The following is a 26,235-nucleotide window of genomic DNA, read 5'->3' as shown; positions in this document are numbered from 1 at the left end:
CATGCATGTGTGTTGAGGAAGCTTTCCAAACTAAACAAATACCAACACGTTAGTAAAAGCCATTAAACAGTGTCAGCTCATTGTTTTTATATTTGGCAGCTTGGGCCATGTCCACAGGCTGGTGGTCAGAGGCTTGAGGATTATGGGGTTGTCCAAGTGTAAAGGCAAGGCAGCTTGCAATATATTGTTTGACCTCCTCCATTATAGGCAGTCGATCTATTTGGAGGAGAAGGTGCTTTCTGTACCCATAATTCTTCTCCGGTGTTGGTAATATGGCAGACTGAAGTGTATGACTAATGTTGACTGTGAATACGTTAACGTGCATGTGTTGTTTACATTCTGGAATTGTTTCGATTCAAGCACTGAGACAAGTTGTTGTTGTTGTCAAGTGTGTGGGAAATCAGAACTGATGTTCTGATTCATAACAAATACTTATTTATATAATATATAAATAAGTATGTGTGCCCTTGTTATGTATTGTATAAATGTGGACTAAAATAAATTGAGTGTGTTGCCTTGACTCCATACTCCTGCTTGTCACATAAGCCATGAATCCATTGAGACCTGGAACGCATCCATGTCACGTTAGCGTTAGCGTTTTAAACATTATGTTATAATTTAGCTATTGAAAAATTGTAGGTCTGCTATTTTTGAAAAATCGTTAAAATGTGCCTCAAAACTTTCCGAAAATTGTCATGATTTAGAAAACTTTTTTTTTTAAATTTCGACGTCAGGCCTGAATGGGTTAAGACTGATAAACATATGATTCTGTCAGTGGTGCTCATAGTTTTAGACTGATAAACATATGATTCTGTCAGTGGTGCTCATAGTTTTTCGTGTCAAAGGAACCCCAAAATGATGTATTTGGCAGTGGAACGACCTCCATCTCAAAATATTCTGTTCCAGGGAGCGCCAGAAGCAAATATTTGACTTGTTGTTTGCTTTAAAAATAATAGGTATTCAAAGATTTGCACAAATTGTCACGATTTCTCTAAAATAGCAGTTCAGGTGATCAGCCTGTAGATCTGCAATTTTCCGAATAGCCAAACTATAAAGCAACGCTCGAAAAGTGCTTTCCTGGTTTTAATGGGTTAAAATATATCAATTTCTATAATGACTTCTGGTGGTTAACACATCTTGATTGAATATGGCTACAGCTGAAGGACATATGTGGAGCTGACCTTTCCGCATCTGTCTGTTAGTATACTGTAAGTGAACACTTATAAACCCTCAGCCTTGGGGATTCATCTAGAGCTGCTGTGTGAAGAACATGTGAGGTCATTTATGCTCCGTTGCTAGAGATTAACCGATTCCATTGTTTCCTTCCCTGATACCCATAACCGATCAAAAATAGCAGACCTACAAGTTCATATATACATGAGTTCATATATACATGAGCTTGTAGATCTGCTATTTTCCAATAGCTAAAGTATAACATAATGCTTTAAAACACCAAAAGGGGTTCCCGCCCAAAATGAGTTTGAAACAAATGTCATAATGTAAATAGTACAGTAAGAATATAAGACAGCATTGCAACATAAATTCAAAATATGACTGTAAATGACATACTGTATCAATCTTGTGACATAGAAACATAGGGTTTTTCAGAAAACTGTCTAGATTCTAGACAGTTTTCTGAAAAACCCTATGTTTCTATGTCAGTGGTTCTCAAACTATTTCCATGTCAAGGACCCCCAGAATTATATGTAATTGGCCGCCAACCCCCATCTGAAAATATGTTGTTCCAGGGACCCTCCAGAAGCAAATATTTGAGTTAAAAACTGAAAGTCTGAAAGAATATATATTCAAAGATTTGAGGCACATTTTCACAAAATTTCGAAAATAGCAGACCTGCAAGTTCATAGCCATGAGCTTGTAGATCTGTTATTTTTCAATAGCTAAAGTATAACATAATGCTTTAAAACACCAAAAGGGGTTCCCGCCCAAAATGGGTTTTAAACAAATGTCATAATGCAAATAGTACAGTAAGAATATAAGACTATATGCAACATCAATTCAAAATATGACTGTAAATGACATGTGATAAATGATGCTGATCGGAATGGCATAGACCGACATACCGATACCAGCACTTTAAGCCGTATCGGCAGCTTTTTCGATACTGGCATCGGTATCGGAACTATATCCGTCACACGACGGGATGGTGTCACGCACCGAGGCAGCTTTATGTACAAGTACATGACGCTAGTATGTCGCAGGGATTTACCCCTAATCCAACCCTTGATGCTGAGTGCCAAGCAGGGATGCAATGGGTCCTTGGTATGACCCGGCTGGGGATCGAACCCCGACCTCCCAGTCTCAGGGCGGAAACTCTAACCACAAGGCCACTGAGCTGGTAGTGCACCATATTGCCTGAAAATCCACCTTTCAACAGGCCCAAGGGAGAGGAAATGATCACCCTTTTTCCTTTTCCCCCTCATTGTATATACAGTATTTCTGTGCCACGCTAGGTTACAGCAGAGTGTAGCTAAGTCTTGCCAGGGGGATTCTTGGATTTTTACTGTCGGGAGCGATGCGGTACAAAATCACAAATGACATCCGAACTAGGATGGATGCCGATCACCAAGGACAACGCTCGTAGCTTCCGAGTTATGAGGCTTTGACTTGAGGTAAATGTGTGCAAACAAAGACCCTGGTGCGGGAGCTGACGAACCAATGTTAAAAGCAGATTTTCTGCCTAACCGCCTCATATATGTAGCTGGCATATAACGTCCCATAGGCGGGGGGTACTGTATATATTCACGTAGTTCACGTTCACGTAAAAAAAAGAGTAAAAAGGTCTAAGCATTTTATAGGGGAGAATAAAGATGAAATAAAAGAAGGTTGAATTAGTGCTGAAATGGTTCATGTTTCAAACACTTTAACGGGGTGATATGGTATGACATGCAGACGTCCAAACCCACAATGTAAAGAAAGCATTGCTCAGTGTTGTCATTTTGTATCCGGCTCAATGGGGGATGGAAACACAAATATGCAAACCGACTGGTCGGTCGTAATGAATGAAACACACAGTGGTGAATAAGGTGGAGAAGACTAAGAATACACTCACTGGGACTTCCACATATTTGGCTGCTGCTTTCACCTTCGAGGAGGAGGAGGAGGGAGAATAATAATGATACAAGAGTTCAACGGAGGGAAGAGGATCGAGTTTCCACAAAATAACACCTTGCTTTTTTTCTTTAAACTATTAGGCGTGAAAAGAAACAGGCTTGGTCATTCTCATGCGAGGCGAACAACACGGCTACTTACTGTGAAGGAGAGGATGGAGGAGAATAATGTCCCTTCGTCGTATCTGGAAAGTTTGGACAGAAGGCCATCCAGAACGCCGACCAACTGCCCAGGGAGGGAGAGAGGTCAACATTTACATGAACCACAAGCATCCCTAGTTTCATAAGAATCGGAAAACTTTTGGTGAAAATATAGGTGATTGTTTGCCGAAAATAGCTGATTTCGCAAATGTGACGTGTTGTTGTGAGCTTCATTATCAGTTTTCTGTGTTTGAGATTTGGTATAGAGGAAGGGTTTTCAAACTTTTCCGGCCGGGACCCACCAAAAACAATCATATTTGAACTGGGGACCCCCCAAAACGATCATATTTGAACTGGGGACCCCCCAAAACAATCATATTTGAACTGGGGACCCCCCACCCCGACAAGAACTTGGAATTGCAGGCATTACATGTAGTTTGACTCGGTTCCACAGATAAATAAGCTCACACGCCTCTTGCATATCGGCTATTTTCACAATTATTTCACAGTTTGTTTGTTTGTTTATTATTATTAATAATACTAATAATAACCATTTGTAATCGAGAGGGAGATTTGGTATATCAAGGCTACAAAGACATTTACCTTTGACACCAAGGATTTCATCATGTCTTTAAAAGCCACGTCGATCAGCTCATCGATTTTGGAATGGTATTGTTGCTGAGATGGGAAAGAGGACAAAAAGAAAGACATTTCTGTGACTTTTGAGGAATCAAGGATAACTCCTTGATTCTTTTATCAAGCGTAGACAATATTGCCGTTCTTTGTCTGTAAAAGGGACACAATTCTAAACCTTGGTATGATCAAGCCAACTCACACACACAAGCGCCACACACACACACACAAGCGCCACACACACAAGCGCCACACACACACACACACACACACACACACACACACACACACACACACACACACACACACACACACACACACACACACACACACACACACACACACACACACACACACACACACACACACACACACACACACACACACACACACACACACACACACACACACACACACACACACACACACACTTTTTGCGCTTGTAGATCTGTGCTCTGACCCCAAACCCTAAATGCCTAATTACCCCAACCAGAGTCTTTCCCTAATTGTAAAACAAAAACCATAAATCAATTTATTTTGTGAGGCTGGACCACGAGAAATTCTACTATGCTTGTGGGGACATTTGGCTCCTCATATAGTAATACAGCGCGCGCACGCGCACGCACACGCGCACACGCACACGCACACACACACACACACACACACACACAGGACCAGCGAGGCGTGGAGAAGAATCGTCCCCAGCATCGGCGCTGAGTTAAGCAGCTAATAGGGCCATTATGTGTCTGAATGACATTCCCATCGGCGCTGGAAGGGCGATGGAATCTGAAGGATACGTTTTGTCCTCGGCCACAATTAGAGCTAGCCTTGTGTTTCGCCAAAGCACTGGTCCATCTGCGACGACCAAAGGCTCACACTAGATTCAATTAATCCGCCATTTCATGTCTCATAACACCCCCCTGCCCCCTATCCCTCCTATATTCATGGCACCTTTTCCCTTGAAAAAAAGAAAAGGAAAAAAAAAAAAAAGCACGCCGGCCAAAAGGAGGGGAGGGTATAGAAAAACAGGGAAAGGGAAAGAGAGAGCCTCAATTTGTAGCATTGAATAGACCGCCTTCCTTCGCCGCTCACACAAGCTGCGAGGGAGGGGGGGGTGTTCATCTCTCAGCGACAATGCCCTTTCACTATGCGGTCTAAAGAACCCCCAAATTAAAAATTTCAATCAACAATGCTCACAGATCGCTGACAAACTGTGGGTCCAAGGGGGTCAACGCAGAAAGCCCCAATTTTGCTTTCCTCCCTTTCTCTCTCTCCCCCCCCCCCCCCCCCCCCCCCGTCTGTAAAATGGCAGCTCGCTTTCTGGGGAGACACATTTTTTCCTGGCAAATCCTTGAGGCCTTTTTTTTTCTCTTTACCTCAATTAACATTGCTGCGTCTGCCTTTTTTAAACACAGATGGAGTTGTTTTTCATTTCTTATTTATTTATTTATTCAGCACAGTATAAAAACAATATAATGAACACACAAATATAAAAAGGGGAAAGTGCTAGGCTGAGGCAAAAAGCCCAAGGGGCTTATACAAGGCCTCTACCTATGAAAAACACAAGAAATATAGAATTTCCAGACTACATGATTGCAGTATATAAAAACAAAAAAAACTGAGAAAAGAAGAGATAATACAAAGAAATACAATTAAGTGATCTGGTCAATTAAATTGGGTCCTAAACTTATGTTTGAAATTATTTAATGAAGTAGAATTAGATGAGACTGCTGTATAGGTGTTCCATAGCTGGGCCCCCGTGTATCTGATGGAGAACTGACACAGACCAGTATGGAACTTTGGGAGATGAAAATGATTTGCCTGTATCGTATTGAAATGGTGCACATCACTGTTGAACTGAAAGAAGGCTTTACGTGGCAAAGGAAATTAAACTGTCTGGAACACTGGTATGTATTTAAATTCAAGATTGGTAAAATATTGAGTTGTTTGAAAAGAGGGGGCAGAATGAGCAGAATAATCACGTGGCATTCCTGCAGAATCCTTTTTTTTGGTAACATATGAAGTTTGTGAAGATGTGTTTATAATTAGCTCCACAAATGATATTGCAGTATATAAGATATGGATGAATTAAACTATAATAAAAGAGTTGGGAGACCACAATTATGATTAACCAGACTGCGGAATTTGCCAATAATGCCAATACATTTTGATATTTTCTTACAGACATGGCTAATGTGGTTTTTCCAGCTTAGTCTTTCATGGATAATTACACGAAGGAAGGTTGTTGATGTAAACTGAGTGATTGGGTCATCTCCTATAGACAGACAGGTGTTAGATTTACAATACTTTTTGTATTTTGATGTAAATATAATATAATTTGATTCTTTTTTTTATATTCAGCGATAATTTGTTTAATGAGCTTGATTTAAGGGGACCACTATGATCTCTGGCTGTCTTGTTTGTAAAACGACTTCTGTATTATTTTTACACCTGCAACAGCTAGTTGGAATTTTTGTTTTCAGAATTCGCATTGTCGAAGCGGTCAGCTTTTTGTGCCGTTGATTCAGACTATAATCATATGCACGCTCCAGCTGCCCCCTCCCCCCACAACAATGGATAACCACACCTACATTTGACCTGTACCATTGGTCCTGACACTTTAAGTGCCTGCCATGCAATGGCAAAACACATATTGTAATCCTCCATCTATCTTTAAATGCACCAAGTCTCTGTACGTACGTCTGTCAAATTCGACACACGCGTTCCACACCACCACAGGGAGTGCAGTGCCCCGTGTCGAGTTGGTCGGACCCACGGTTGTCCAGAACCGCCACAAAAGGCCTCTGCCCGGGCTCTGGACAGGGCCCCTTGCCCAGGCTCCATATATGGAGCTGGCCTGTTCTGACATCACAACACTCCATGCCTCCATATTTGGGCATGCCTAACACAGAACTCCATATGTACGTGTGTATGTCTCTGTAATCCACATAACTCGAGAACCGTTCGCCCCACCAACTTGGTGACTCCTCCCAAACACAAGATCAGACTAGGCGATCTGCAGATACCGTACACTTTCTTCCTTTTTATATCACTTTTTTGTCCTGTGTTTCATACTGCATTACTGCCCTGTCTGTCTGTCTGTCTGTCTTTTTTGTGTGTCCCTTGCCTTGGCACTCGAATCTTCTGGGCCCATCAAGCGGCTACACATTTTGAGATGTCTACATTTTAGACATCTCAATAGAATAAAACTAATTTCCAGACTGTACTGAAAGTTTAGCCAGGATTTCTCTTTAAAAAAGTGTTGAATGGACATATGATGGAGAAACCTGGTTAATGGCAGACGGCCAGACGCCCATTCACCACTTGAGTATATCAGAAATACAGGGATCTCTTTAAATGACACTTTGCTGCAAACTGCCGTGGATAAAGGTGTTCAAATGCAGCGCATAGTATTTGGAATTGAGTTTAAATTGAAATTTCCCTCAGGACGAGGCATAGAGGCAAATGTGTGTGTGTGTGTGTGTGTGTGTGTGTGTGTGTGTGTGTGTGTGTGTGTGTGTGTGTGTGTGTGTGTGTGTGTGTGTGAGTGTGTGCGTGTATGCGTGTGCGCGGGGGGGACCTTCTACTACAACACTGGTTCTCAAATTGGGGTCCGGGAACCCCAAGCGGTCTTTGAGGGGGCGTTGCAGGGGGTCCCCAGATAAATGATTAACAGGAACCAAAATGGACCCTCATGCGTTTGTAACTCGGGGTGTTCAAAATGGATCCTTACGGGGTTACCATTTGTACCTGGAATCGAACCGTGTAGATAGGGTCAAATGGGGGTCCATGGCCCTAATGCATATCAATGTGCCTCCATCTGAAAATGCCCTTTTAAGAGAAGTTCAATGATGAAATCTCAGTTTATGCAAAATCTAGCTTGATGGTGAATCGGTTTCTATATTCGTTCATCAAGTCAGCAAGTCTCTCTCTCTGGGGGTCTTGTTCAACACATCCTACTGGGAAAAGAGATATCATGGCTGCCAGGCTCAAACCTGGTACAACGTTCATCCAAAAGAGAAAAGAGATATCATCGCTGCCAGGCTCAAACCTGGTACAACGTTCGTCCAAAAAGAAAAGAGATATCATGGCTGCCTTATTTCCTTTTCAGGAAATAAAAAGCAGAACCTGATGCTCCAATGGATCCAGCATAGTTATTGATAGTTCATCATATGCTGTATGATGGTTGCTCTTGCTCTCGATCGTACAAGCGCACAGCAACGATATAACGATATGAGCCGCTGTGTAGATTGTAAGGTCTAAAGACAAACCTTCCACTCTCTTGCAGTTCATTAGTCTGTTAAGCTTTTTTTTTGTAAAACATACTTGGTAACAACTGACAAGTCATTCACTCAATAAACAAATACAAAAATAAACACATTATGTGGAGTTGGAATTAAACAAAAGAAAACACATGAGGTGATGGAACTTACCCATTGATTTTCAATCTTGGATTCAAAAAATGACGTGCAGAACGGATGTGGATGTGGATATGGGAAAACATGGAAGTGAAAGAAACCGTCGTTCAGATTATCATTCATTTACAGTATACAGGATTCCTACAATGTCTTCAGAAAACTTTCAGCATAAACATACAGAAATGTGTGAGTAATCATGCAAAACACTGTACACCAAGGGGGTCATGCAATAAACATACTAGTAGTAATACAATACAAGTAGTAAACATAATATACTGTTGTACTGTTGCACGTCCAGTGTTTTGACAGCAAATGTAGTCTTTTGAATAAAACTTTGTTTAGTATATTAGTCCGATTTTAGTCATCTGAAATATTTTAGTTTTAGCCAGTTTTAGTTGACTAAAATTGAACATTCGATTTTAGTCGACAAAATGTACAGTTGATTTAGCAAAACAAAAATGTATTGTGGTGGGCCGCGATGGCGTTGTAATGCCTGCCCTAGATTATACTAAAATAGACGATCTACAAGCTCACAAGGTGTCTGCGACGTGAACTTGTAGAGAGGCTATTTTCAGAATGCGACACCTGCACAATTACTAATGTAATGCAACGATATCTAAAATAGTCTTTAACCCATTTTGGGGCGGGAACCCCTTTTGGTGTTAGCATTATGTTATGCTTTAGCTATTGAAAAATAGCAGATCTACAAGCTCGTAGCGCGCCACCGAGTGGCGTGCTACAAGCTTGTAGGTCTGCTATTTTTGAAAAATCAAAGAACGACTGACATAGAAACATAGCTTTTCAGGATGTAGAAGACATTTTTAGAATCTGATCTCAGGTCAAAATGGGTTAAAATTAGCAATAAAACCAAGTGCAGTTCAAACCAAGATGCAGCTGTGTGTCCTAACCACATTATTACAGCTACCACACATTATCAATGTGCATTTTGCACTTCCTCCTCCAGGGAGTATATGTGCCGTTAGAGGCGGCACTATGAGAGTAATTTCTTCTTAGAGACTTCTTATGGTTTGGTTCTAGAACTGGTTCCGTTCTAGATTCTTGAAACCTTGGTGCTTGGTGCCTGTATAAAGAAAAAAAGGCAGAGCCCCCCCCCACACCCCTTTTCTTTCCCATACTGTACATGATTTAAGTATAGATTTAAGTACGTCTTTACATGTTCTGATGAATTGAAAATGGAGGACTCTGACTAGACAAGTCTTAGTGCTTTTCGTGGTTTTGTCCTCAAAGTAGCCGTTTTTGTATTAGCATGTGCTTATATAGGTTGTTCCTCTGTGGATTGTCTTTACACACTGTGAAATAAATCAATCAATCAATCAATCAATCAATCAATCAATCAATCATGGAACTAGCGGCAATTTTTTGGTTCCAGTTACGAACCAACTATTAGGGATCCGAACCAATTCATTCTCAGTGGAAACACTCTGGAAGAAGTTGGAAAAAACTGGTTCAATATTAGGTGGGGGAAAAAAATAACCAAACCGGTTCAACCGCGGTGGAAAAGGTGCCTGAGTCAGTTTTAGTCAATTCACCTTAGAGGCGGCACTATGTGAATCAGTGAGTGATTCAATTCACCTTTGAGGCGGCACTATGTGAATCAGTGAGTGATTCAATTCACCTTAGAGGCGGCACTATGTGAATCAGTGAGTGATTCAATTCACCTTTGAGGCGGCACTATGTGAATCAGTGAGTGATTCAATTCACCTTAGAGGCGGCACTATGTGAATCAGTGAGTGATTCAATTCACCTTTGAGGCGGCACTATGAGAGTCAGAGACAGCGAGAGAAGGAGCTGAAGGTCAGCTGTGAACTTAGCTCTCTGCCAAGGCAGGAGGTGGCCCAGGGTTTAGCTTTCAGTGCAGCCAAGGCTACAGGAGGAGAGGCTACTGTACAACCACTGTCAGCCATTTTGCCATTTGAATGAGAAGCCCTGTGCCTGCCACGGTGATTTTGTAAATTTAAATTGACAATTTAACATAGTTTCACATAGTAGGCTAGAGGGCCGATAAAGGTGAACATGAAGTCCTGCAAAAATCATTGAGAAACTTTCAAAATTGTACAGCAAACAAATCAAATAAAGTTCAAATGTGTAGCCTACAGCACAAGATGATGGGTCTTGAAAAGTGAAGGTGTGGCCGTGAATTGCTGCCCTGCCTGCCCAGTGCCCAGTTATATTCTGTTAAGCAATATCAGTGGCCTAAGCTCCCTTAAACAGAAACGTATGCAGTTTGTGTGACGCTCCAACAATTACAGTATGGACACGTTTGGAGCAGTTGTTGGGGGAAAGTGGTTTGCAGTCTGTCAATGTACCTCTTGTCCAGCGTCCAGCACACAGAGTTTGGAGCACTGCGTTCTGGCGTCCATCAGCACGTTGAACATGGTGCACATGGACAGCGACACCCGGAACTCTGTGGACTTGCTGGCCTTCTGCATTTTGGCGTCAAAGGCGGATTTCGTTCTAAGTGAGACAAAATTCCACGTTAGTACTAATAATCACACGTCAACAACCTAAACGTTTTCTGTGTTGCCACTGTTATTGTAACCTCTGCTATCGCAGCGGTTCAGTCTCTATCCTTCTTTATACTCTATGCGGTCCACGGACCGGCGCCGGTCCGCGGGACATGTGCCACTGGTACGCGAGAAGGGAATACCAAGTTTTCCCGTTGTATTTACAAATCCATTTGAAAACACGACACACACCAGACCTGAGAACTATTAGTGGGCAGCGGATTTGCCCACAATCACCCATTGGAATGCAAATGCATGCCTTTCAGCCTTTGTATTGTAACCTACTCGTCTGACAGGTATATGTCTCTTTGAAAAACGTTAGTGCTTCTGATTGTGCGGGGGAGTGGGGGGGGGGGGTTCCCGATTTCAGCCGCGAAAAGTTGACTCTGTCCGCAGCAGCGGATCATCAAACTGCAGGCTATTTTATCACGTTCGCGCTAATGAATCAAAACACTACACGGTGACAGTACAGGATTATTATTTCATGTCAAAACATTCAAGTATCAGAAGATGATGTTACCCAGGTAAAGTAATGCGTAGTCTGCATGTATAGAAGATGATGTTACCCAGGTACAGTAATGCGTAGTCTGCATGTATAGAAGATGATGTTACCCAGGTAAAGTAATGCGTAGTCTGCATGTATAGAAGATGATGTTACCCAGGTAAAGTAATGCGTAGTCTGCATGTATAGATGATGTTACCCAGGTAAAGTAATGCGTAGTCTGCATGTATAGAAGATGATGTTACCCAGGTAAAGTAATGCGTAGTCTGCATGTATAGAAGATGATGTTACCCAGGTAAAGTAATGCGTAGTCTGCATGTATAGAAGATGTTACCCAGGTAAAGTAATGCGTAGTCTGCATGTATAGAAGATGATGTTACCCAGGTAAAGTAATGCGTAGTCTGCATGTATAGATGATGTTACCCAGGTAAAGTAATGCGTAGTCTGCATGTATAGAAGATGATGTTACCCAGGTAAAGTAATGCGTAGTCTGCATGTATAGAAGATGATGTTACCCAGGTAAAGTAATGCGTAGTCTGCATGTATAGAAGATGATGTTACCCAGGTAAAGTAATGCGTAGTCTGCATGTATAGAAGATGATGTTACCCAGGTAAAGTAATGCGTAGTCTGCATGTATAGAAGATGATGTTACCCAGGTAAAGTAATGCGTAGTCTGCATGTATAGATGATGTTACCCAGGTAAAGTAATGCGTAGTCTGCATGTGTAGAAGATGATGTTACCCAGGTAAAGGAATGCGTAGTCTGCATGTATAGAAGATGATGTTACCCAGGTAAAGTAATGCGTAGTCTGCATGTATAGATGATGTTACCCAGGTAAAGTAATGCGTAGTCTGCATGTAGAACTTTTCCACATGTCAAGTCATTTCTGAAAAAGACATAAGTCTAATATTTTTTTATTTATCTTTCTTATGATACTATCATTGTCGATATAACGCCATTTAGGTAAGTTATAACATTATGTTGTGATAATATATATATATATATATATCAGCGGGCAGCCAATTTAAGGGCCAGTCAACTGTCTTCCGTGAGAACGTAATAGGTTTTGGTACGACGACGGACGACCATTTTATGAACTGTCAGCCGGTCCCGTGACAATGCAAAGGTTGGGAACCCCTGCTCTAGAGCACCTCGCGTAATTTATTAATAGGACAAGTATACCAGATTACCCGTCCTTAGCAACATATATGTTAACATAGAGCTGGGGAGACTGTTACTGAAGAAACACTCTATAGCAATGACTGCTATCATCTTACCCTACCTTTAACACCACCTTAACAGCAGCTTCCACTAGTTGACATAATAATATAAACACAACATTAGTCATGTTATTCTGCAGTGATCAGGAATCTAACATAGAATATTGCTATACTGTTTGCTGCTGCCAAGTCCCCCGGATGCATATTATGTGTGTATCTACTATTATGCAGTATATAAAGAAATAAATAATCCTCACAACAAAGGAATTTTCTCACAATAACAGCCCGCAGAGATTCGGATTCGTGATCGCGAGGATAACAAATGAAGAGTGGGTCGTAAAAAGGTATCCGCTTGACAGAACACACACACACACACACACACACACACACACACACACACACACACACACACACACACACACACACACACACACACACACACACACACACACACACACACACACACACACACACACACACACACACACACACACACACACACACACACACACACACACACACACACACACACACACACACACACACACACACACACACACACACACACACACACACACACACTCCTTGACCCTCTGACCTTTTGACACACGCCTCCATCATGTCGCTGGCCATGAGCTTGAGCCTTTGCTCCAGGTGTTTGGCGAACTCGGGCTCCGGCCAGTGGAGGTCCATGACAAACATCTGCAGCGCGTCCAGTTTCCAGAACAGGTCCTCCGAGGTCGCCGAGCCATTGCTGAATAGGTCGAGGAACAGGTAAACAGAACAGTATTAATTTAATTTGTATACCAACGTACACCAACACTTCTTCTTTAACCTTTATGCACCGTGCATGCATGTGTCCGGGTAGCTCAGCCGGTAGATCTCTTGCCATTGGACCACAAGGTCATGGGTTCGATCCCGGGCACCACCAACTCAGTGTATGAGTAGCACGGCTTGGGGAACGCACGACGCACGGTAAGTACTAGGAGCTGATGGTATCTGTGGCGCTCCACCTCAGTCTTGCGCATTGTAACGGGGACAGACTCCCGCGTTATCAGCTGATATTGTCAATAAGTCTCTCCCGACCTACTTATATAGGTTGTTCCTCTGTGGATTGTCTTTACAGAAACTCAAAGCAGCACTATGTAACCTTTTTTAACAGTTTGACTGCGGGATTAATTGATCGCAATGCCCCGTTTACTGCCTAGATTTCACTAACCTTTGAACAACCACCGCGCGATCGTTCCTTTTCATGAAAATCCACTTTAAAATGGTGTGATCCTTTGTTGTAGTGTTGAAAAATAATCCAAAGTGGCGATCAACAACAACAGAGCAGAGGAACTCGCCCGCTGCGCGCCACCGCCGCCACGCCAAGCAGTGACATTCATCTGCTTGTCTGTGTGTGCATCGGCAGCAGTGCAGCTCCTCCTGGGGTGCACACCCCAGGACAACATTTCCTCTCTGGGACAATAAAGTTGAAACTTGAACCTTTGTCCGAAATAACGTAACGTTTTTTTTCCTGAAATGGTGAGAGACTTTGCTTCTTCCCTGAACCCTCCAGACTTCTCGGGACATCTGGGAAAGGGTCAGGAAATAAACGTGGAGAAGACGATGTTCAGTTTTTATTCACCACTTAAACTCTCCGAAAACTGCAGTCTGCTCTCAGTTCTTTTAAATCAAACCAAAATGTTTCCTTCTTTTTGCCATTGCCTTTTTATTGGCATTTTGCTTTTTAATAATTATTTCTTTCTGCAATGTTTTTCTAATTTGTCTGTTTTATTTGAACTCTTTTTGTCATTATATTCAAATGTCCTATAATGTGTTTTCTCTTGTGTTCCATGTTTAGCATGAAGCACTCGTTGTTGAAATGTGGCATACAAATAAACTCGCCTTGACATTACGTAGAGTCATACAAATTCTACAAGTGGGAAGGACTTCAGGGGCTGCTTTAACGACTTCCAACATCGCTTTAACGATTAGGAAAACATGCACTTTTCGAATATTCAGTTACAGAAAAACGACCCAAGCCAACTGTCAGGCAAGGCTGAGGACACTCCAAAAAACAGGCAGACAGATGGGCCTCCATCCCCACCTTGTCCCTCGTGTGCAGGTTACATGGCAACACATGGCAACGGCGAACGCTCGGTGCCACACCGACATCCAAGTGTACAGCGCCGCTCGGCGAAGACGGCTGGGCTGGGGGGTGCTGTTGGCAGGGGGTAAAAACAGCACTCTCCACTCCTTCACTTTTGTCACTCTCGCCTTTAAAAGACTGTTACCTTAACAAGTGGCGCACAGGAATAAACGATTTGGGATAAGTCCGTGGTGCATTTAAACATTCGGTGGCCATCCCCCTCATGTCTAATTAGTGGCGCTCTTCAGCGAGTGCTCCTCTCTCTCTCTCCTCTCTCGCCCCGCTCCCCAGGGATACGGAGTGATCCCACACGCCCGTCTGTGCTCGCTAACGAAGTGCCAGTTTTTTTCATTTTCTTTTTTACATTGCTTTTTTTTTTAATAAGAATAACTGAGGCAAGGAAAAGGCAGATGGAAGTACTCTGACGAACGAGTTTGGGCAGGCGGGGTGGGGTGGGGGGGGGGCTGGGGGACGGACGGTCCTGGCGGTTTAGGATTGTATGGGAGTGTGGGAGAACAACCCCAACAGAAACACACCTCATTGGTGTATTTGGGCGTCTGTCTTTTCCTTGACAACTCCCCCATTTCACTACTGAAGCCCTACAGGTTAATTCCGTAAACCCCATGCATGTTCTCTGGTGATATTTCATATTTTGAAGTGTGGTTGCCCAGACTATTGTTATTGTAAATGAGTGATACTACTCCGCCCGGCTTCATCGGGAATCATGTGCTTGTATTTTGCTGAGAGATCCGTTGCATAGTTGAATTGATGTTAATTAATTCGTTCTCCATAGACTTATAATGGGAAGATCGAAGACTAATTAAAATTATGACACAACAGAAAATTTGCCATAACTCACAAAATGTCTGGTAGATGCATCCCTTGCAAGCTGCAATGGAAACATGGTTGTGGTTTCTTCAGTCTTCAGCACCCAACATGACAACACACTCAGTGGTGTAAAGTAACTAAGTACATTTACTCAAGTACTGTACTTAAGTACTAAGTAATTCCGTGTTACTTTTACTTTATTCAAATGTTAGTATTTCAAATGTTCTATACTTTTACTACAATATCTAGGCCTACAAATGTTGTACTTGTAGTTCTGCTATTTTCAAAAGTTTTTTATATATATTTGAAACTTGTGAAATGGGACATTCTGCATAATGAGTACTTTCTATTTTTTAGTACTTTAAGTACATTTTGATACTGATACTTTTGAACTTTTACTCAAGTCAATTTTAAATTCTGGACTTTTACTTGTAGTGTTTCTACATTGCTGTATACTTAAGTAAAAACGTAAGTACTTTTTCACACACACACACACACACACACACACACACACACACACACACACACACACACACACACACACACACACACACACACACACACACACACACACACACACACACACACACACACACACACACACACACACACACACACACACACACACACACACAAAACCCAACATCTTGAGGGGGTTACTTTTACATATTCACGTTCAAGTTGTGGGTTTTATTACTGAGATTTTCTTTTGTTTTCTTTTTTACTTCTTATAACTTATTAGCCTGGCTAATAAGCCAGACAGGCTAATAACTTATAGTTTTCCACTGCATTATATTTCTTTTTCTATTTTTAAGATCTGTTTTTGGCTTTTCTGCCATTATTGATAGTTTCAAGTGAAGATAGACAGGACAGAGGGAGAGAGAGAGAAGGGGAGAGACATGCAGTCATGAACGGGACTCGAACACGCGCCACGCTGTCAGGCCAGAGCCTATATGTGGCCATGCGCCTGGACCACTAAGCCATCTATAGGAACACCCATCAACCCATCAAGTATAGGGTTTAAGTGGTTAACAACACAATCTGGTACAACATGCTTACATACAATGCTTGCATGCACACTCAGTAGGCCTGTCCCAATTATTATATATAATGGCCCAATCGCAATTATTAATTTTTAGATTGTCCCAATTATGATTTTTGCACAATCGTCATAGCTGATCTACAAGCTCAAAACGCATGCATTTTCAGCTTGTAGATTGTTATGTCCAGTATCGGCTATTTCAACTATTCATGTTTGCAAGTTTAAAGTTATTAGATGATGTAAGTTTGTCATATCTGCCATGTGTACCTTTTTTTTTTTTTTTACAAAGCCTAAAAGCCAAACAGAAACGTAAAGTGCACTGGTTCCAAACAGCTCTTAGGGGGGGGTCCCCCAGCTAAATGATTGACAGTTACAGGAACCAAAACGGACACCATACGTGTCTGTAATGTCGAATTACGGTATGAACACATATATTGGGGTCCCAGAGACACGGGGCTAATGGGCAGTGGCGTGCACAGATAGACACTAGGGGGTGCTAGAGCACCCCCTGCCCTTTTGGCAATGTGCCCTTTCGAATACACTGTACATACTGTACAGTTACACTGTACAGTATGTGGACCATGATAACATTGATCAATTCTTGATAAAAAGCTTATTTAGGCCCCACAATCTAAAAATCTCACACTATTAAGGCAACCGGCCGGTTCCACGTGCTGCACAAAGTGCCCTTTTTTTCCACTTGAGCACCTGCCCCTCTAAATGTCTGTGCACGCCACTGCTAATGGGGGTCTGTGCGACAAATGAAGAAAAAAAAAGTTTGGATATTGAGATATGAGGTTTCTGCCCGACAGCAACGATAAACCTAATGTTAAATAACAAAAAATAAAATGTCTATATTATTAATGCTGATAAAAGAAGAGACCTAAAGAACAACAGCAATGGAATGGGAACGACGGCGGCCTGGGTTTGCAACGTATATTCACAAGATCCACTAATAGACAGACAATGAAACATAATCCCCCCCCCCCCCCCCATGCCATGCCACAGTGACCCACGAGGACTTGTGCCCATGCCACCCATGCTACAGAGGCCCCTTTTCCACCCAAAAAACGTTGTTCTAGAACTTGTTCGTTCCGCTCTAGGTTCTTGGCAGGGCTGGACTGGCCACAGGTCGTACCGGGCATATTCCTGGCAGGCAGGCCAATAGGCGGCAGGCCACCAAGAAAGGTCTGGGCGTGCTTCCATTCTGCCAGTGCCATCATGATAATTTCACTGTACCTGTATCAGTGAGTGACAAATAAACCCTCTACAAAAGGGTTGTGTAGTTGTCTGTTGGTTTGTATCATTTATGTTGTTCTGTAAAAGTGGTGGTATTAGGGCTTGTTTGTTTGTGTGTGCCTCGACGGAGCAGGCGGTAGAGTTTTTGCTATCTGCGCGCTGGTTGTGGTGGGCCGGTCTGGGCCAAATTCACGCGAAAATGACCGGGCCGAATTTTTGTCCCAGTCCAGCCCTGGTTCTTGGAACCTTGGTGCTTTCACGCAACCGACCGTGAACCAGCTTGCGTGATTCTGACCAGTTTTAAGCAGAAACATTGTAATTGGGGGCTGAATGGTTAGAGAGCCTGCCAGGTTCCATGCTGATTTTCCACTTGCTTTTGGCATAGTTTATATCACATCTACATATTCTAACCTGTAGAATAGTGGCACGCCCACATTGGTTCCCAGTTCAGGGCAAGAAAAAACAACTACTGTATATTTCCAAATAGTAACCCTGCCTCAAATAGCCTTTTAAACGCCCGAGGTCTGACACCATTTTGCGTTTCTTCAGCCTAATTTGCTTCTGCCCAGGCTATTATTTTGCAGTTTCTTCAGTCTAATTGGAATTGTAACCAAATAATGACTCAGGCCAGAGCAAAAATAAATAAAAGCCTACTGCAAATAGCTGCCCGGTTCCTTTCAAACGCACGGTACGCATGGGGCTACTATTTGGAAATATACAGTATTTCTTTATGGTTCCAGTTCTGAAACAAACGTTTAGGGTTCTGAACCAATTCCGGCTCAACCCCGGTGGAAAAGGGGCCAGTACGTGGCCCGCGAGGCCTCGTGCCATGCATGTCGCCCATGCCCCCATACACACGTGCTGTCGCACAGCGGCCCCATCCACGCTGGTGCAGAGAAGCTGGGCATCTGTGGCAGCGTGAGGGGCAGGCTGGGTACTTTGGGAAGAGGCACGCTCGGCAGATTGTTGGTGATTGTCCTGTCGGAATAGGAGTCAGCGAACAGCAAAGATCCATCGTACAACACCACCACAAGAACAAACGCTTAGGAGAGTAAAAATGGGGAGTGAAGAAAGAAAGGAAACAAAACAAACAGGGATTTGCTGGAAAGTGAAATGCTTCCTTTCTCCCTGCCCACTTCACATTCCATTAAGAGTCGTTGAATGGCATAACCCATAACAAACATAGAAAAGTCAGTGTCAATACACCTTTTTTTTTCTTTCTTTTTTTAACCAATCCAAGTACTTCTCTTGCCAATGGAATTGCGTTGCTAGGAAACAGCTTGGGTCCAAGTTTATTTCCTGTCAGCCACTGATATTCACCAACACTGCAGCAACTGCAGGAAACAAACTTGGAAGGTTTAGTAACGTTTAGGTTATGTCAGGTGTGAAAATGTCTATAGAATAATATGTGCAATACATTGTATCCTGTCTCCCGATTTGTCATCGGCTATTATTATAGTGAATTGTGGTGCCACAGATATAAAACCCTACTACGAAATGAAGAGCCTCTTAACACAAGTAGCAGTTGGTTTTGTATAGTGGTTCTCAACCTGTGGGTCAAGACCTCCAGGAGGTTCTCAACCTGTGGGTCAAGACCTCCAGGGGGTTCTCAACCTGTGGGTCAAGACCTCCAGGAGGTTCCCCACATGATTGAAGTTCCCCACATGACAGTGAAGAGATCATTTAAGGACTTTTAAGACTTTTTTAATGCCTAAAAAAAAAGACAAAGAAAAGAAAAAAAAGACAATCATTGAATCAAAAGTAATCAACAAAAAATTCTCAAACATTCACCAAATTGTCAAATTATATTAAAAAGAGACAAAAAAAATGTAAAAGTGGAAATAGACGATGTAGGCCTACTGTACAAGCTCACAACGCCAAGCTTGTAGTTCGTCTATTTTCACAAGATGTATCTGTGGAACCAGGCAAAACTAAATGTATATAATACCTCAACTCCTACATTTCAAAGTGCGTGTCAGGGTGGTGGTGGTGGTGGGGTCGGGGGGGTCGCAGCTTGAAAAGGTTGAGAGCCACTGTGGCACTGGTATATGGAAATGTCAATACATTTTGATGATGAACTCTAAATCAAATCATCGGGTGCTGAACGGGGGATGAAGTGCATGGAGGCCTTACCTGACGGACTGCCAGGTCTCTTGTTCGAATCCCCGATGGATGGACTGGGCGATGGAGGACTCCATGAGGTCGATGTAGCGCACCACCAGCGGCACAAACAGCTCCTGCAGGTGCTTGTGGAATGTTCCGTTGCACAGCTGGGCTGAAGTTGACCAGCAGAGGAACCAACACACAGGAGAAAGGCAATATGATTACGGGGATTAATTTCCCTTTCAAACATGTCTGGTGTCATTTTAACGTCTACCCAGGCTTTTGTGAGCACGCTGGACAGTTTTTAAGTTGCTTGATTCAGTACTTAGATATTTGATATGGAGCCATCCGTAGGTGCCCTTTGAGAGCGGTTTTGAAGGAGTCAAGGGATTCGCATGTCTTAATGACAGTTGGTAGCCAAGGGGTCTCTTTCCACAAAATGAATTAAGAGAAACCAAACGGCTGTGCCGTTTGTGAAACAAGCTTCTAAATGATCCGAAACCCTTTACTTGTACATTGTACTTTTTGTGGTAAAAGTGCTCAAACTTTATTCTTTCCTGCCTTGATCTCCTTTTGACAGCTGCTGAAAGTCAACAGCGAATATATGGCAAAATGTTCTAAATTTCATTATGGTTTAAATAGCATGTGACGTGTCAAACTAAGTGGTTTTCATCATCATTCTGAATCCATTCCAAGCATTAGTTTTGCACGAAAAACACTCCTTGGGCTAAAAATGGACATAGACACTTGCCCAAATGTGCCCTAATGTGCCCAAATGTGCTGACCTCATCATATTTGTGATGACGGCTATGGACATTTTTAGCCCAAGGAGTGTTTTTCGTGCAAAACTAATGCTTGGAATGGATTCAGAATCATGAAAACCCCCTAGTTTGACACATCACATGATACTTAGAGTATAATGAAATGTAGAACATTTTGTCTTATGGTTGTATGGTACCCCAACTTTCAGCAGCTGTCAAAAATTCCCCTACGGTGGTTGAATATAAACCAATGTGGGATATGTTAGTAGACACCTTTACAAACACATTGGTGAAGAAAATTCTTGGTAAGAAATGTATTCCCAGATTTTATTAATATCCCCCGAGTATAAGACACACTTGTGTGTTCTGTGTGTCATGGCCGCCTCAATGCATTTCCAATGGGAGTCACATGGTTGGAAGACACAACCTTGTTGCATGGCTGTCTTCTGCCCTCCCCCCCACCCCATGCTACAAGGTTGTGTCTTCAAATCATGTGACTCCCATTGGAAATGCATTGAGGCGGCCATGACACACAGCACACACAGGACACAAGTGTGTCTTGCGTGTGTCTTAGGTGTGAGTGAGGCCTAAGGATGCGGCAACAGCAGTGACAACACACACATGTGTGTGCGGAGGTATCAATTGGCGCTATAACTGATATTGGGGAGAAAATAAATAAATAAATAATCGTGATGCTATTATGATCCCTGCCCGAAGGACCCCTGGTGGGTCCCCGGACCCCACTTTGACAATCACTGTTGGTAAGGAGATAAAATAAACCGGGTGGATAACGCGAGCAGATGGAAGGAAAAGGAGACAGGAGGATAAACGAAGAAGTGTGAGAGCGAGTAGAAGATAGGAAGAAATGCTGGGGGTCTCTGAGGACTTCATTAGTTCTAATTCCCTCCACTGTGTACCGTCATGAGTAACACTAGCCTTTTGGCCCTCGTGAGACAGCAGAAGCACTTCCCTCGCAACCGCTTGCTTTCCTTTGTGCAACACATGCAGACAAGCAAGTGAGCATTTCACATAATCTGTACTACAGCTCGACTGAAAAACTCACAATCTTACCAAAAACAATTATACAAAAAAAGCCATCTTTCTTTGCCTTCGGGTGATATTAATGATAGAAGAATGCAGAACAGTGAATGAACCCATTAAAAACTGTGAAAGTCTCTCTCTCTCTCTCTATATATATATATCAGTAACATACGAGTAACATACCAGTATCCTGATTAGGTATCCGGTTTTTCAGGTTTTCCTAGTAACCTAAGGTCGCAACTAACAAACGTTTTTCAGAAAACATCCATCTCACAAAACATTTTCACATGGGGGTCCGCGGCCAAATATATACAGTTGGAGGCCATCGATATTGTCCTTTTCTTTTTGCTGAGGTTTGCGTGATCTGCGCAAAACCCCTTTTGGTGTTTTAAACATTATGTTATAATTTAGCTATTGAAAAATAGCAGATCTACAAGCTCATAGCGCGCCACCGAGTGGCGCGCTACGAGCTTGTAGGTCTGCTATTTTTGAAAAATCATGAAAATATTTATTTCAGAAAACTGGAGGATTTAGAAGGATTTTTTTTTAAATTTTGAAAATGGGTCAAATGATAAGGGACAATATCGGTGGCACCCAACTGTATCCCTCTGGGGGTCATTGACATGGAAAAGGTTTGAGAACCATTGGTTTAGAATTAGAAGGCATTTGTAGATATAATCGTCCTCATCAGGTCTTATGAGGTAAAAAGCAACCAAATAAACACAAAAACCATGGACGGCCGTGTAATGCTAGTGTGTAAAGATCAGGATCCAGTGGAATCTGCTCCCCTGCTCGTGGTAATATGTTGTTACCACATGGCTCATTAATGTCTGCTCAAACCATTCAGCCATTATACATTCCAATTCACATCAAGACTGTTGTGACACATGGAATAAGTAAAGGACAAAAAGGGAAAGTGGAGATAAAAAGAAAAAGAAAACGATCAACGGTGAATTTAAGACAAGTACAAGTTTTGATCTGCATGTTGCCCTTGAGCAGCCTGTCTATGTAACCACGTACAGTTTGTGTTACTGTATGTAAAGCACAACGCATGCTAACCACTTAAGCTCTATTAATACGCCCTCATACAACAATTAACACAGATATGCTGCATTTGAAAATGTTGAAAATGTAGACTTGTTTTTGAAAATCTTTTGAAAGCCTTCTTTGCCTTTGTAGTCAGTATGACATGCCAACATTTTTGCAGGGATGGCAGGTTTGAAGTGGTTAAATAAGGCTTTGTCTGGAGCCAGATCTCAGCTTGGCACAAAGTCAACGTCTGGGGAGCTGAGGGTCTCTCGGTTTGGTGAGGAAACAATGAGAAGGATTATTGTACGACTGGCTGAATTCCTCCTACAAAATGCTCCTTTTTCAAAAACAGAATCAGAAAATACCCTGGGTCAATATTTTCTCTCATTCCATATGGTTATATTCCATCTTGATAAAATTGTAGGTAAAATTACAATTTACAAAAAGAAGAAAAGCGTAGCCTCCATGTACAGGTAGCAGGAAAAGGCTCTTATTCAAGGGAACAAAAATAGCATCGTGCATACTGCTCAACAGCTTGCTTTTTTTTTTCTCTCCCTTCAGTTTTTGTGACTTCTTCCACTGAAAGAAAACTGCTCAAGCAATTAAGGGATCAAAGTGTTCCCTTAATTTCTCCGAGCAGCATATTATAGAACATTCAATTTCCACGTTAAAAGTTTCGTCGTCGTCGTGATGAAACGTGGTACATCGTTCTTCACAGCTCTTCACAAATTACCTTGATTTGCATTGAGAAGTATCTGAAAGGGCTGTAAAACACAGGCACGCACGCACGCACCGAACCGTTTATTTTCTGTCATTTTTTGGCCAAATGTGTCCAAATGAAGTGAACGCATCGTGACAGGTGTCTGATGCGGTGCTAATGTACCCTCCTGTCTGAGTGAAGCCGCTACTGAGTTAGCGGAGGTGACAGCTAAGACAGGTCAGCTAACGCACCCCCCCCTGACCCCCCCAGCTAACACACCCCCCTGACAGGTAGACTATAGGCTGACGATCGTGTCCGCTGTCCGGCCCCCACACTTTCCTTCAGTAACCTCATCAGCACCAATGTTAAGTACCGCGTGTCGATAGGGGTGTGCTGCTCTCTTAACGAGCCTGTTTTTTTCCACCACTTCTTAATTAGCGCTCTTAGTGGTGAGAACATTCACCGTGTTTGAAGCAGTAAGGTAGGGTCACATATAGAACAGTGGTTCTCAAAATAGCAGATATACAAGCTCACAGAGCATCACTTTGTGCAGCGCTGCGACCTTGTTCATCTGCCATTTTTGAACATGTTTTTTTTTTAAATCTTTGAAAAAAAAAGATTTGAGTCAACTAAATCTACAGTTGATTTTGTCTACAAATATGTATTTTGACAGGCCTTGATGGCATCGTATTGCCTGATTTTATACTTGGTTGCATGCTGAAAATAGCCGACCTACAACCCATCGTGCTGCGACACGTTATGAGCTTGTAGCTCAGATCGCAACAACTGAGCAACCAAACGCAAACATTAAATGACATGACATTTAGTTTTAGTTCTACTCTTCTGGTTCTCCACCATCTAATCTAGTTTTTAATCCGTTGACAGAAATTGTCAATATAATAACAGAGGGAAGCTGTCCCACAAGTCCAATGTACAGTATCTATGTAATCTTTAACCCATTTCGAGCGGGAACCCCTTTTGGTGTTTTAAGCATTCTGTTCTACTTTAGCTATTGAAAAATAGCAGATCTACAAGCTCATAGCGCGGCACCGAGTGCCGTGCTACGAGATTGTCTGCTATTTTAAAAAAATTGTGAAAATGTGGCGCAAATCTTTGAATATATATTCTTTCAGAGGGAACGTTTTCAACTCATATCTTTGCTTCTGGGGGGGGTCTTAACATATTTTCAGATGGTGGTTGGCGGCCAATTACATATATTTTTGGGGGTCCTTGACATGAAAATGTTAGAGAACCACTGACATAGAAACATTGTTTTTTCAGAAAACAGTTTTTTTTAGAATCGACCTCAGGTCTAAATGGGTTAAATGTATATAATGCATCTACTGTATGTAATGTAATGGGGGAGAGGGGACTTACGGTCGGTCCTCAGGAAGTTGTTGAGCAGCTGGAACAGAGGGAAGCTGTCCCACGAGTCAGCAGGCTGCACCTGCAGTGCCTCGTCCATGTCCGCTCTGTACAGAGACAGGAAGGTCTCGGCGTGCTCTCCCATCTGGATCTCCCACCACGAGAACGCCTGCGCCGCACAGAGAGATGACCATTAACCACAAGAGCAGGGGTTGTCTAAGGTCAGCATAACCTCTTCATCCAATTAAGGCACCCCTGAATTACAAATAAACTAGAATTCGACTGGCCTTCGTCCGGTCTCACTCTAGCTCCACGCCACACCATCCAGGTGGCCAGTGTAGTGTACTGTACTGTACTGTACTGTACTGTAGCATACTGTACTGTACCGTACTGTACTGTAATGTACCGCACCGTGCCATACTGTACTGTACCGTACCATACGGTACTGTACCGTATTGTAATGCACCAGACGGTACTGTACTGTACCGTACTGTACCATACTGTACCGTATTGTAGCATACTGTAACGTATTGTAGCACACTGTACCGTACTGTACTGTAGCATGCTGTACTGTACCATACTGTACCATATTGTAGCACACTGTACCGTACTGTACCATGCTGTACTGTACCATACTGTACCGTATTGTAGCACACTGTACCGTACTGTACTGTAGCATGCTATACTGTACCATACTGTACCGTATTGTAGCAAACTGTACCGTACTGTACTGTAGCATGCTGTACTGTACCATACTGTACCATATTGTAGCACACTGTACCGTACTGTACTGTAGCATGCTGTACTGTACCATACTGTGCCGTACTGTACCGTGCTGTACTGCTGCACCCCGTGTGTGTGTGTGTGTGGTGGAAAGAGGAGTGGCCTAAAATGTGATGTAATTTGCATCACTGTGAAATGTTGCGCAATAACATAGTATATCATGCAAATGCAAACTGCACAGTAATTATGACAGTTACATGGATGCAACATAGTGTGTTATGTCTGGACAGACATGCAGTAGGTGTTGTGCATGGAGAGATGTGTGCAAACAGTGTGGTTTGGTAGGAGAAGGCGAACACAAGGACACAACTCCGTTTTCCAACTCAATCCAATGATTTCTTTATTGTCCAACTTTTCAATTCATTGTTGGCTTCCATTGATGATTGGCCGTCTTTATCAGGTTGTAAAACTTCGAAAACAGAGAAAACAAGGTTTAACAATATTGCCAAACAATCAAATGATAATCTTTTTAAACAATTTTCCAATCAATTAGTCTTTTTTAACCATTCTTGTTTTTAAATAATCAAATGTCTTTTAAACAATTAGTGTTTTTTTAAACAATAAATGCCTGAATTAAATGTCTTTTAAATTAACTTATTAAAGTCAACATTTTAATCAAATTATTAAAGTCAACATTTTAAA

General features: G+C 42.3%; 1 protein-coding gene across 3 annotated transcripts in view; it reads right to left on the bottom strand.

Annotated features, from left to right (window-relative positions):
• cadps2 (Ca++-dependent secretion activator 2) overlaps positions 1 to 26,235 on the bottom strand; it is a 229,821-nt gene that overhangs the window by 28,165 nt on the left and 175,421 nt on the right. For all 3 annotated transcript variants that reach the window (XR_013790062.1, XM_079501503.1, XM_079501504.1), the window contains 7 exons: positions 24,823 to 24,979; positions 19,945 to 20,086; positions 13,167 to 13,322; positions 10,648 to 10,795; positions 8,336 to 8,350; positions 3,873 to 3,947; positions 3,271 to 3,354 (listed from right to left, as the gene is read on the bottom strand). Coding sequence is in view for 2 of the 3 variants with exons in the window: in XM_079501503.1 (XP_079357629.1) it covers positions 3,271 to 3,354; positions 3,873 to 3,947; positions 8,336 to 8,350; positions 10,648 to 10,795; positions 13,167 to 13,322; positions 19,945 to 20,086; positions 24,823 to 24,979 (777 nt within the window). In the remaining variant the exon portion in view is untranslated. The remainder of the gene's footprint in view (positions 1 to 3,270; positions 3,355 to 3,872; positions 3,948 to 8,335; positions 8,351 to 10,647; positions 10,796 to 13,166; positions 13,323 to 19,944; positions 20,087 to 24,822; positions 24,980 to 26,235) is intronic.

Source organism: Electrona antarctica, assembly GCF_951216825.1.
Source record: "Electrona antarctica genome assembly, chromosome: 5".
NCBI lineage: Eukaryota > Metazoa > Chordata > Actinopteri > Myctophiformes > Myctophidae > Electrona > Electrona antarctica.
This window is presented reverse-complemented; position numbering and strand designations above follow the sequence as displayed.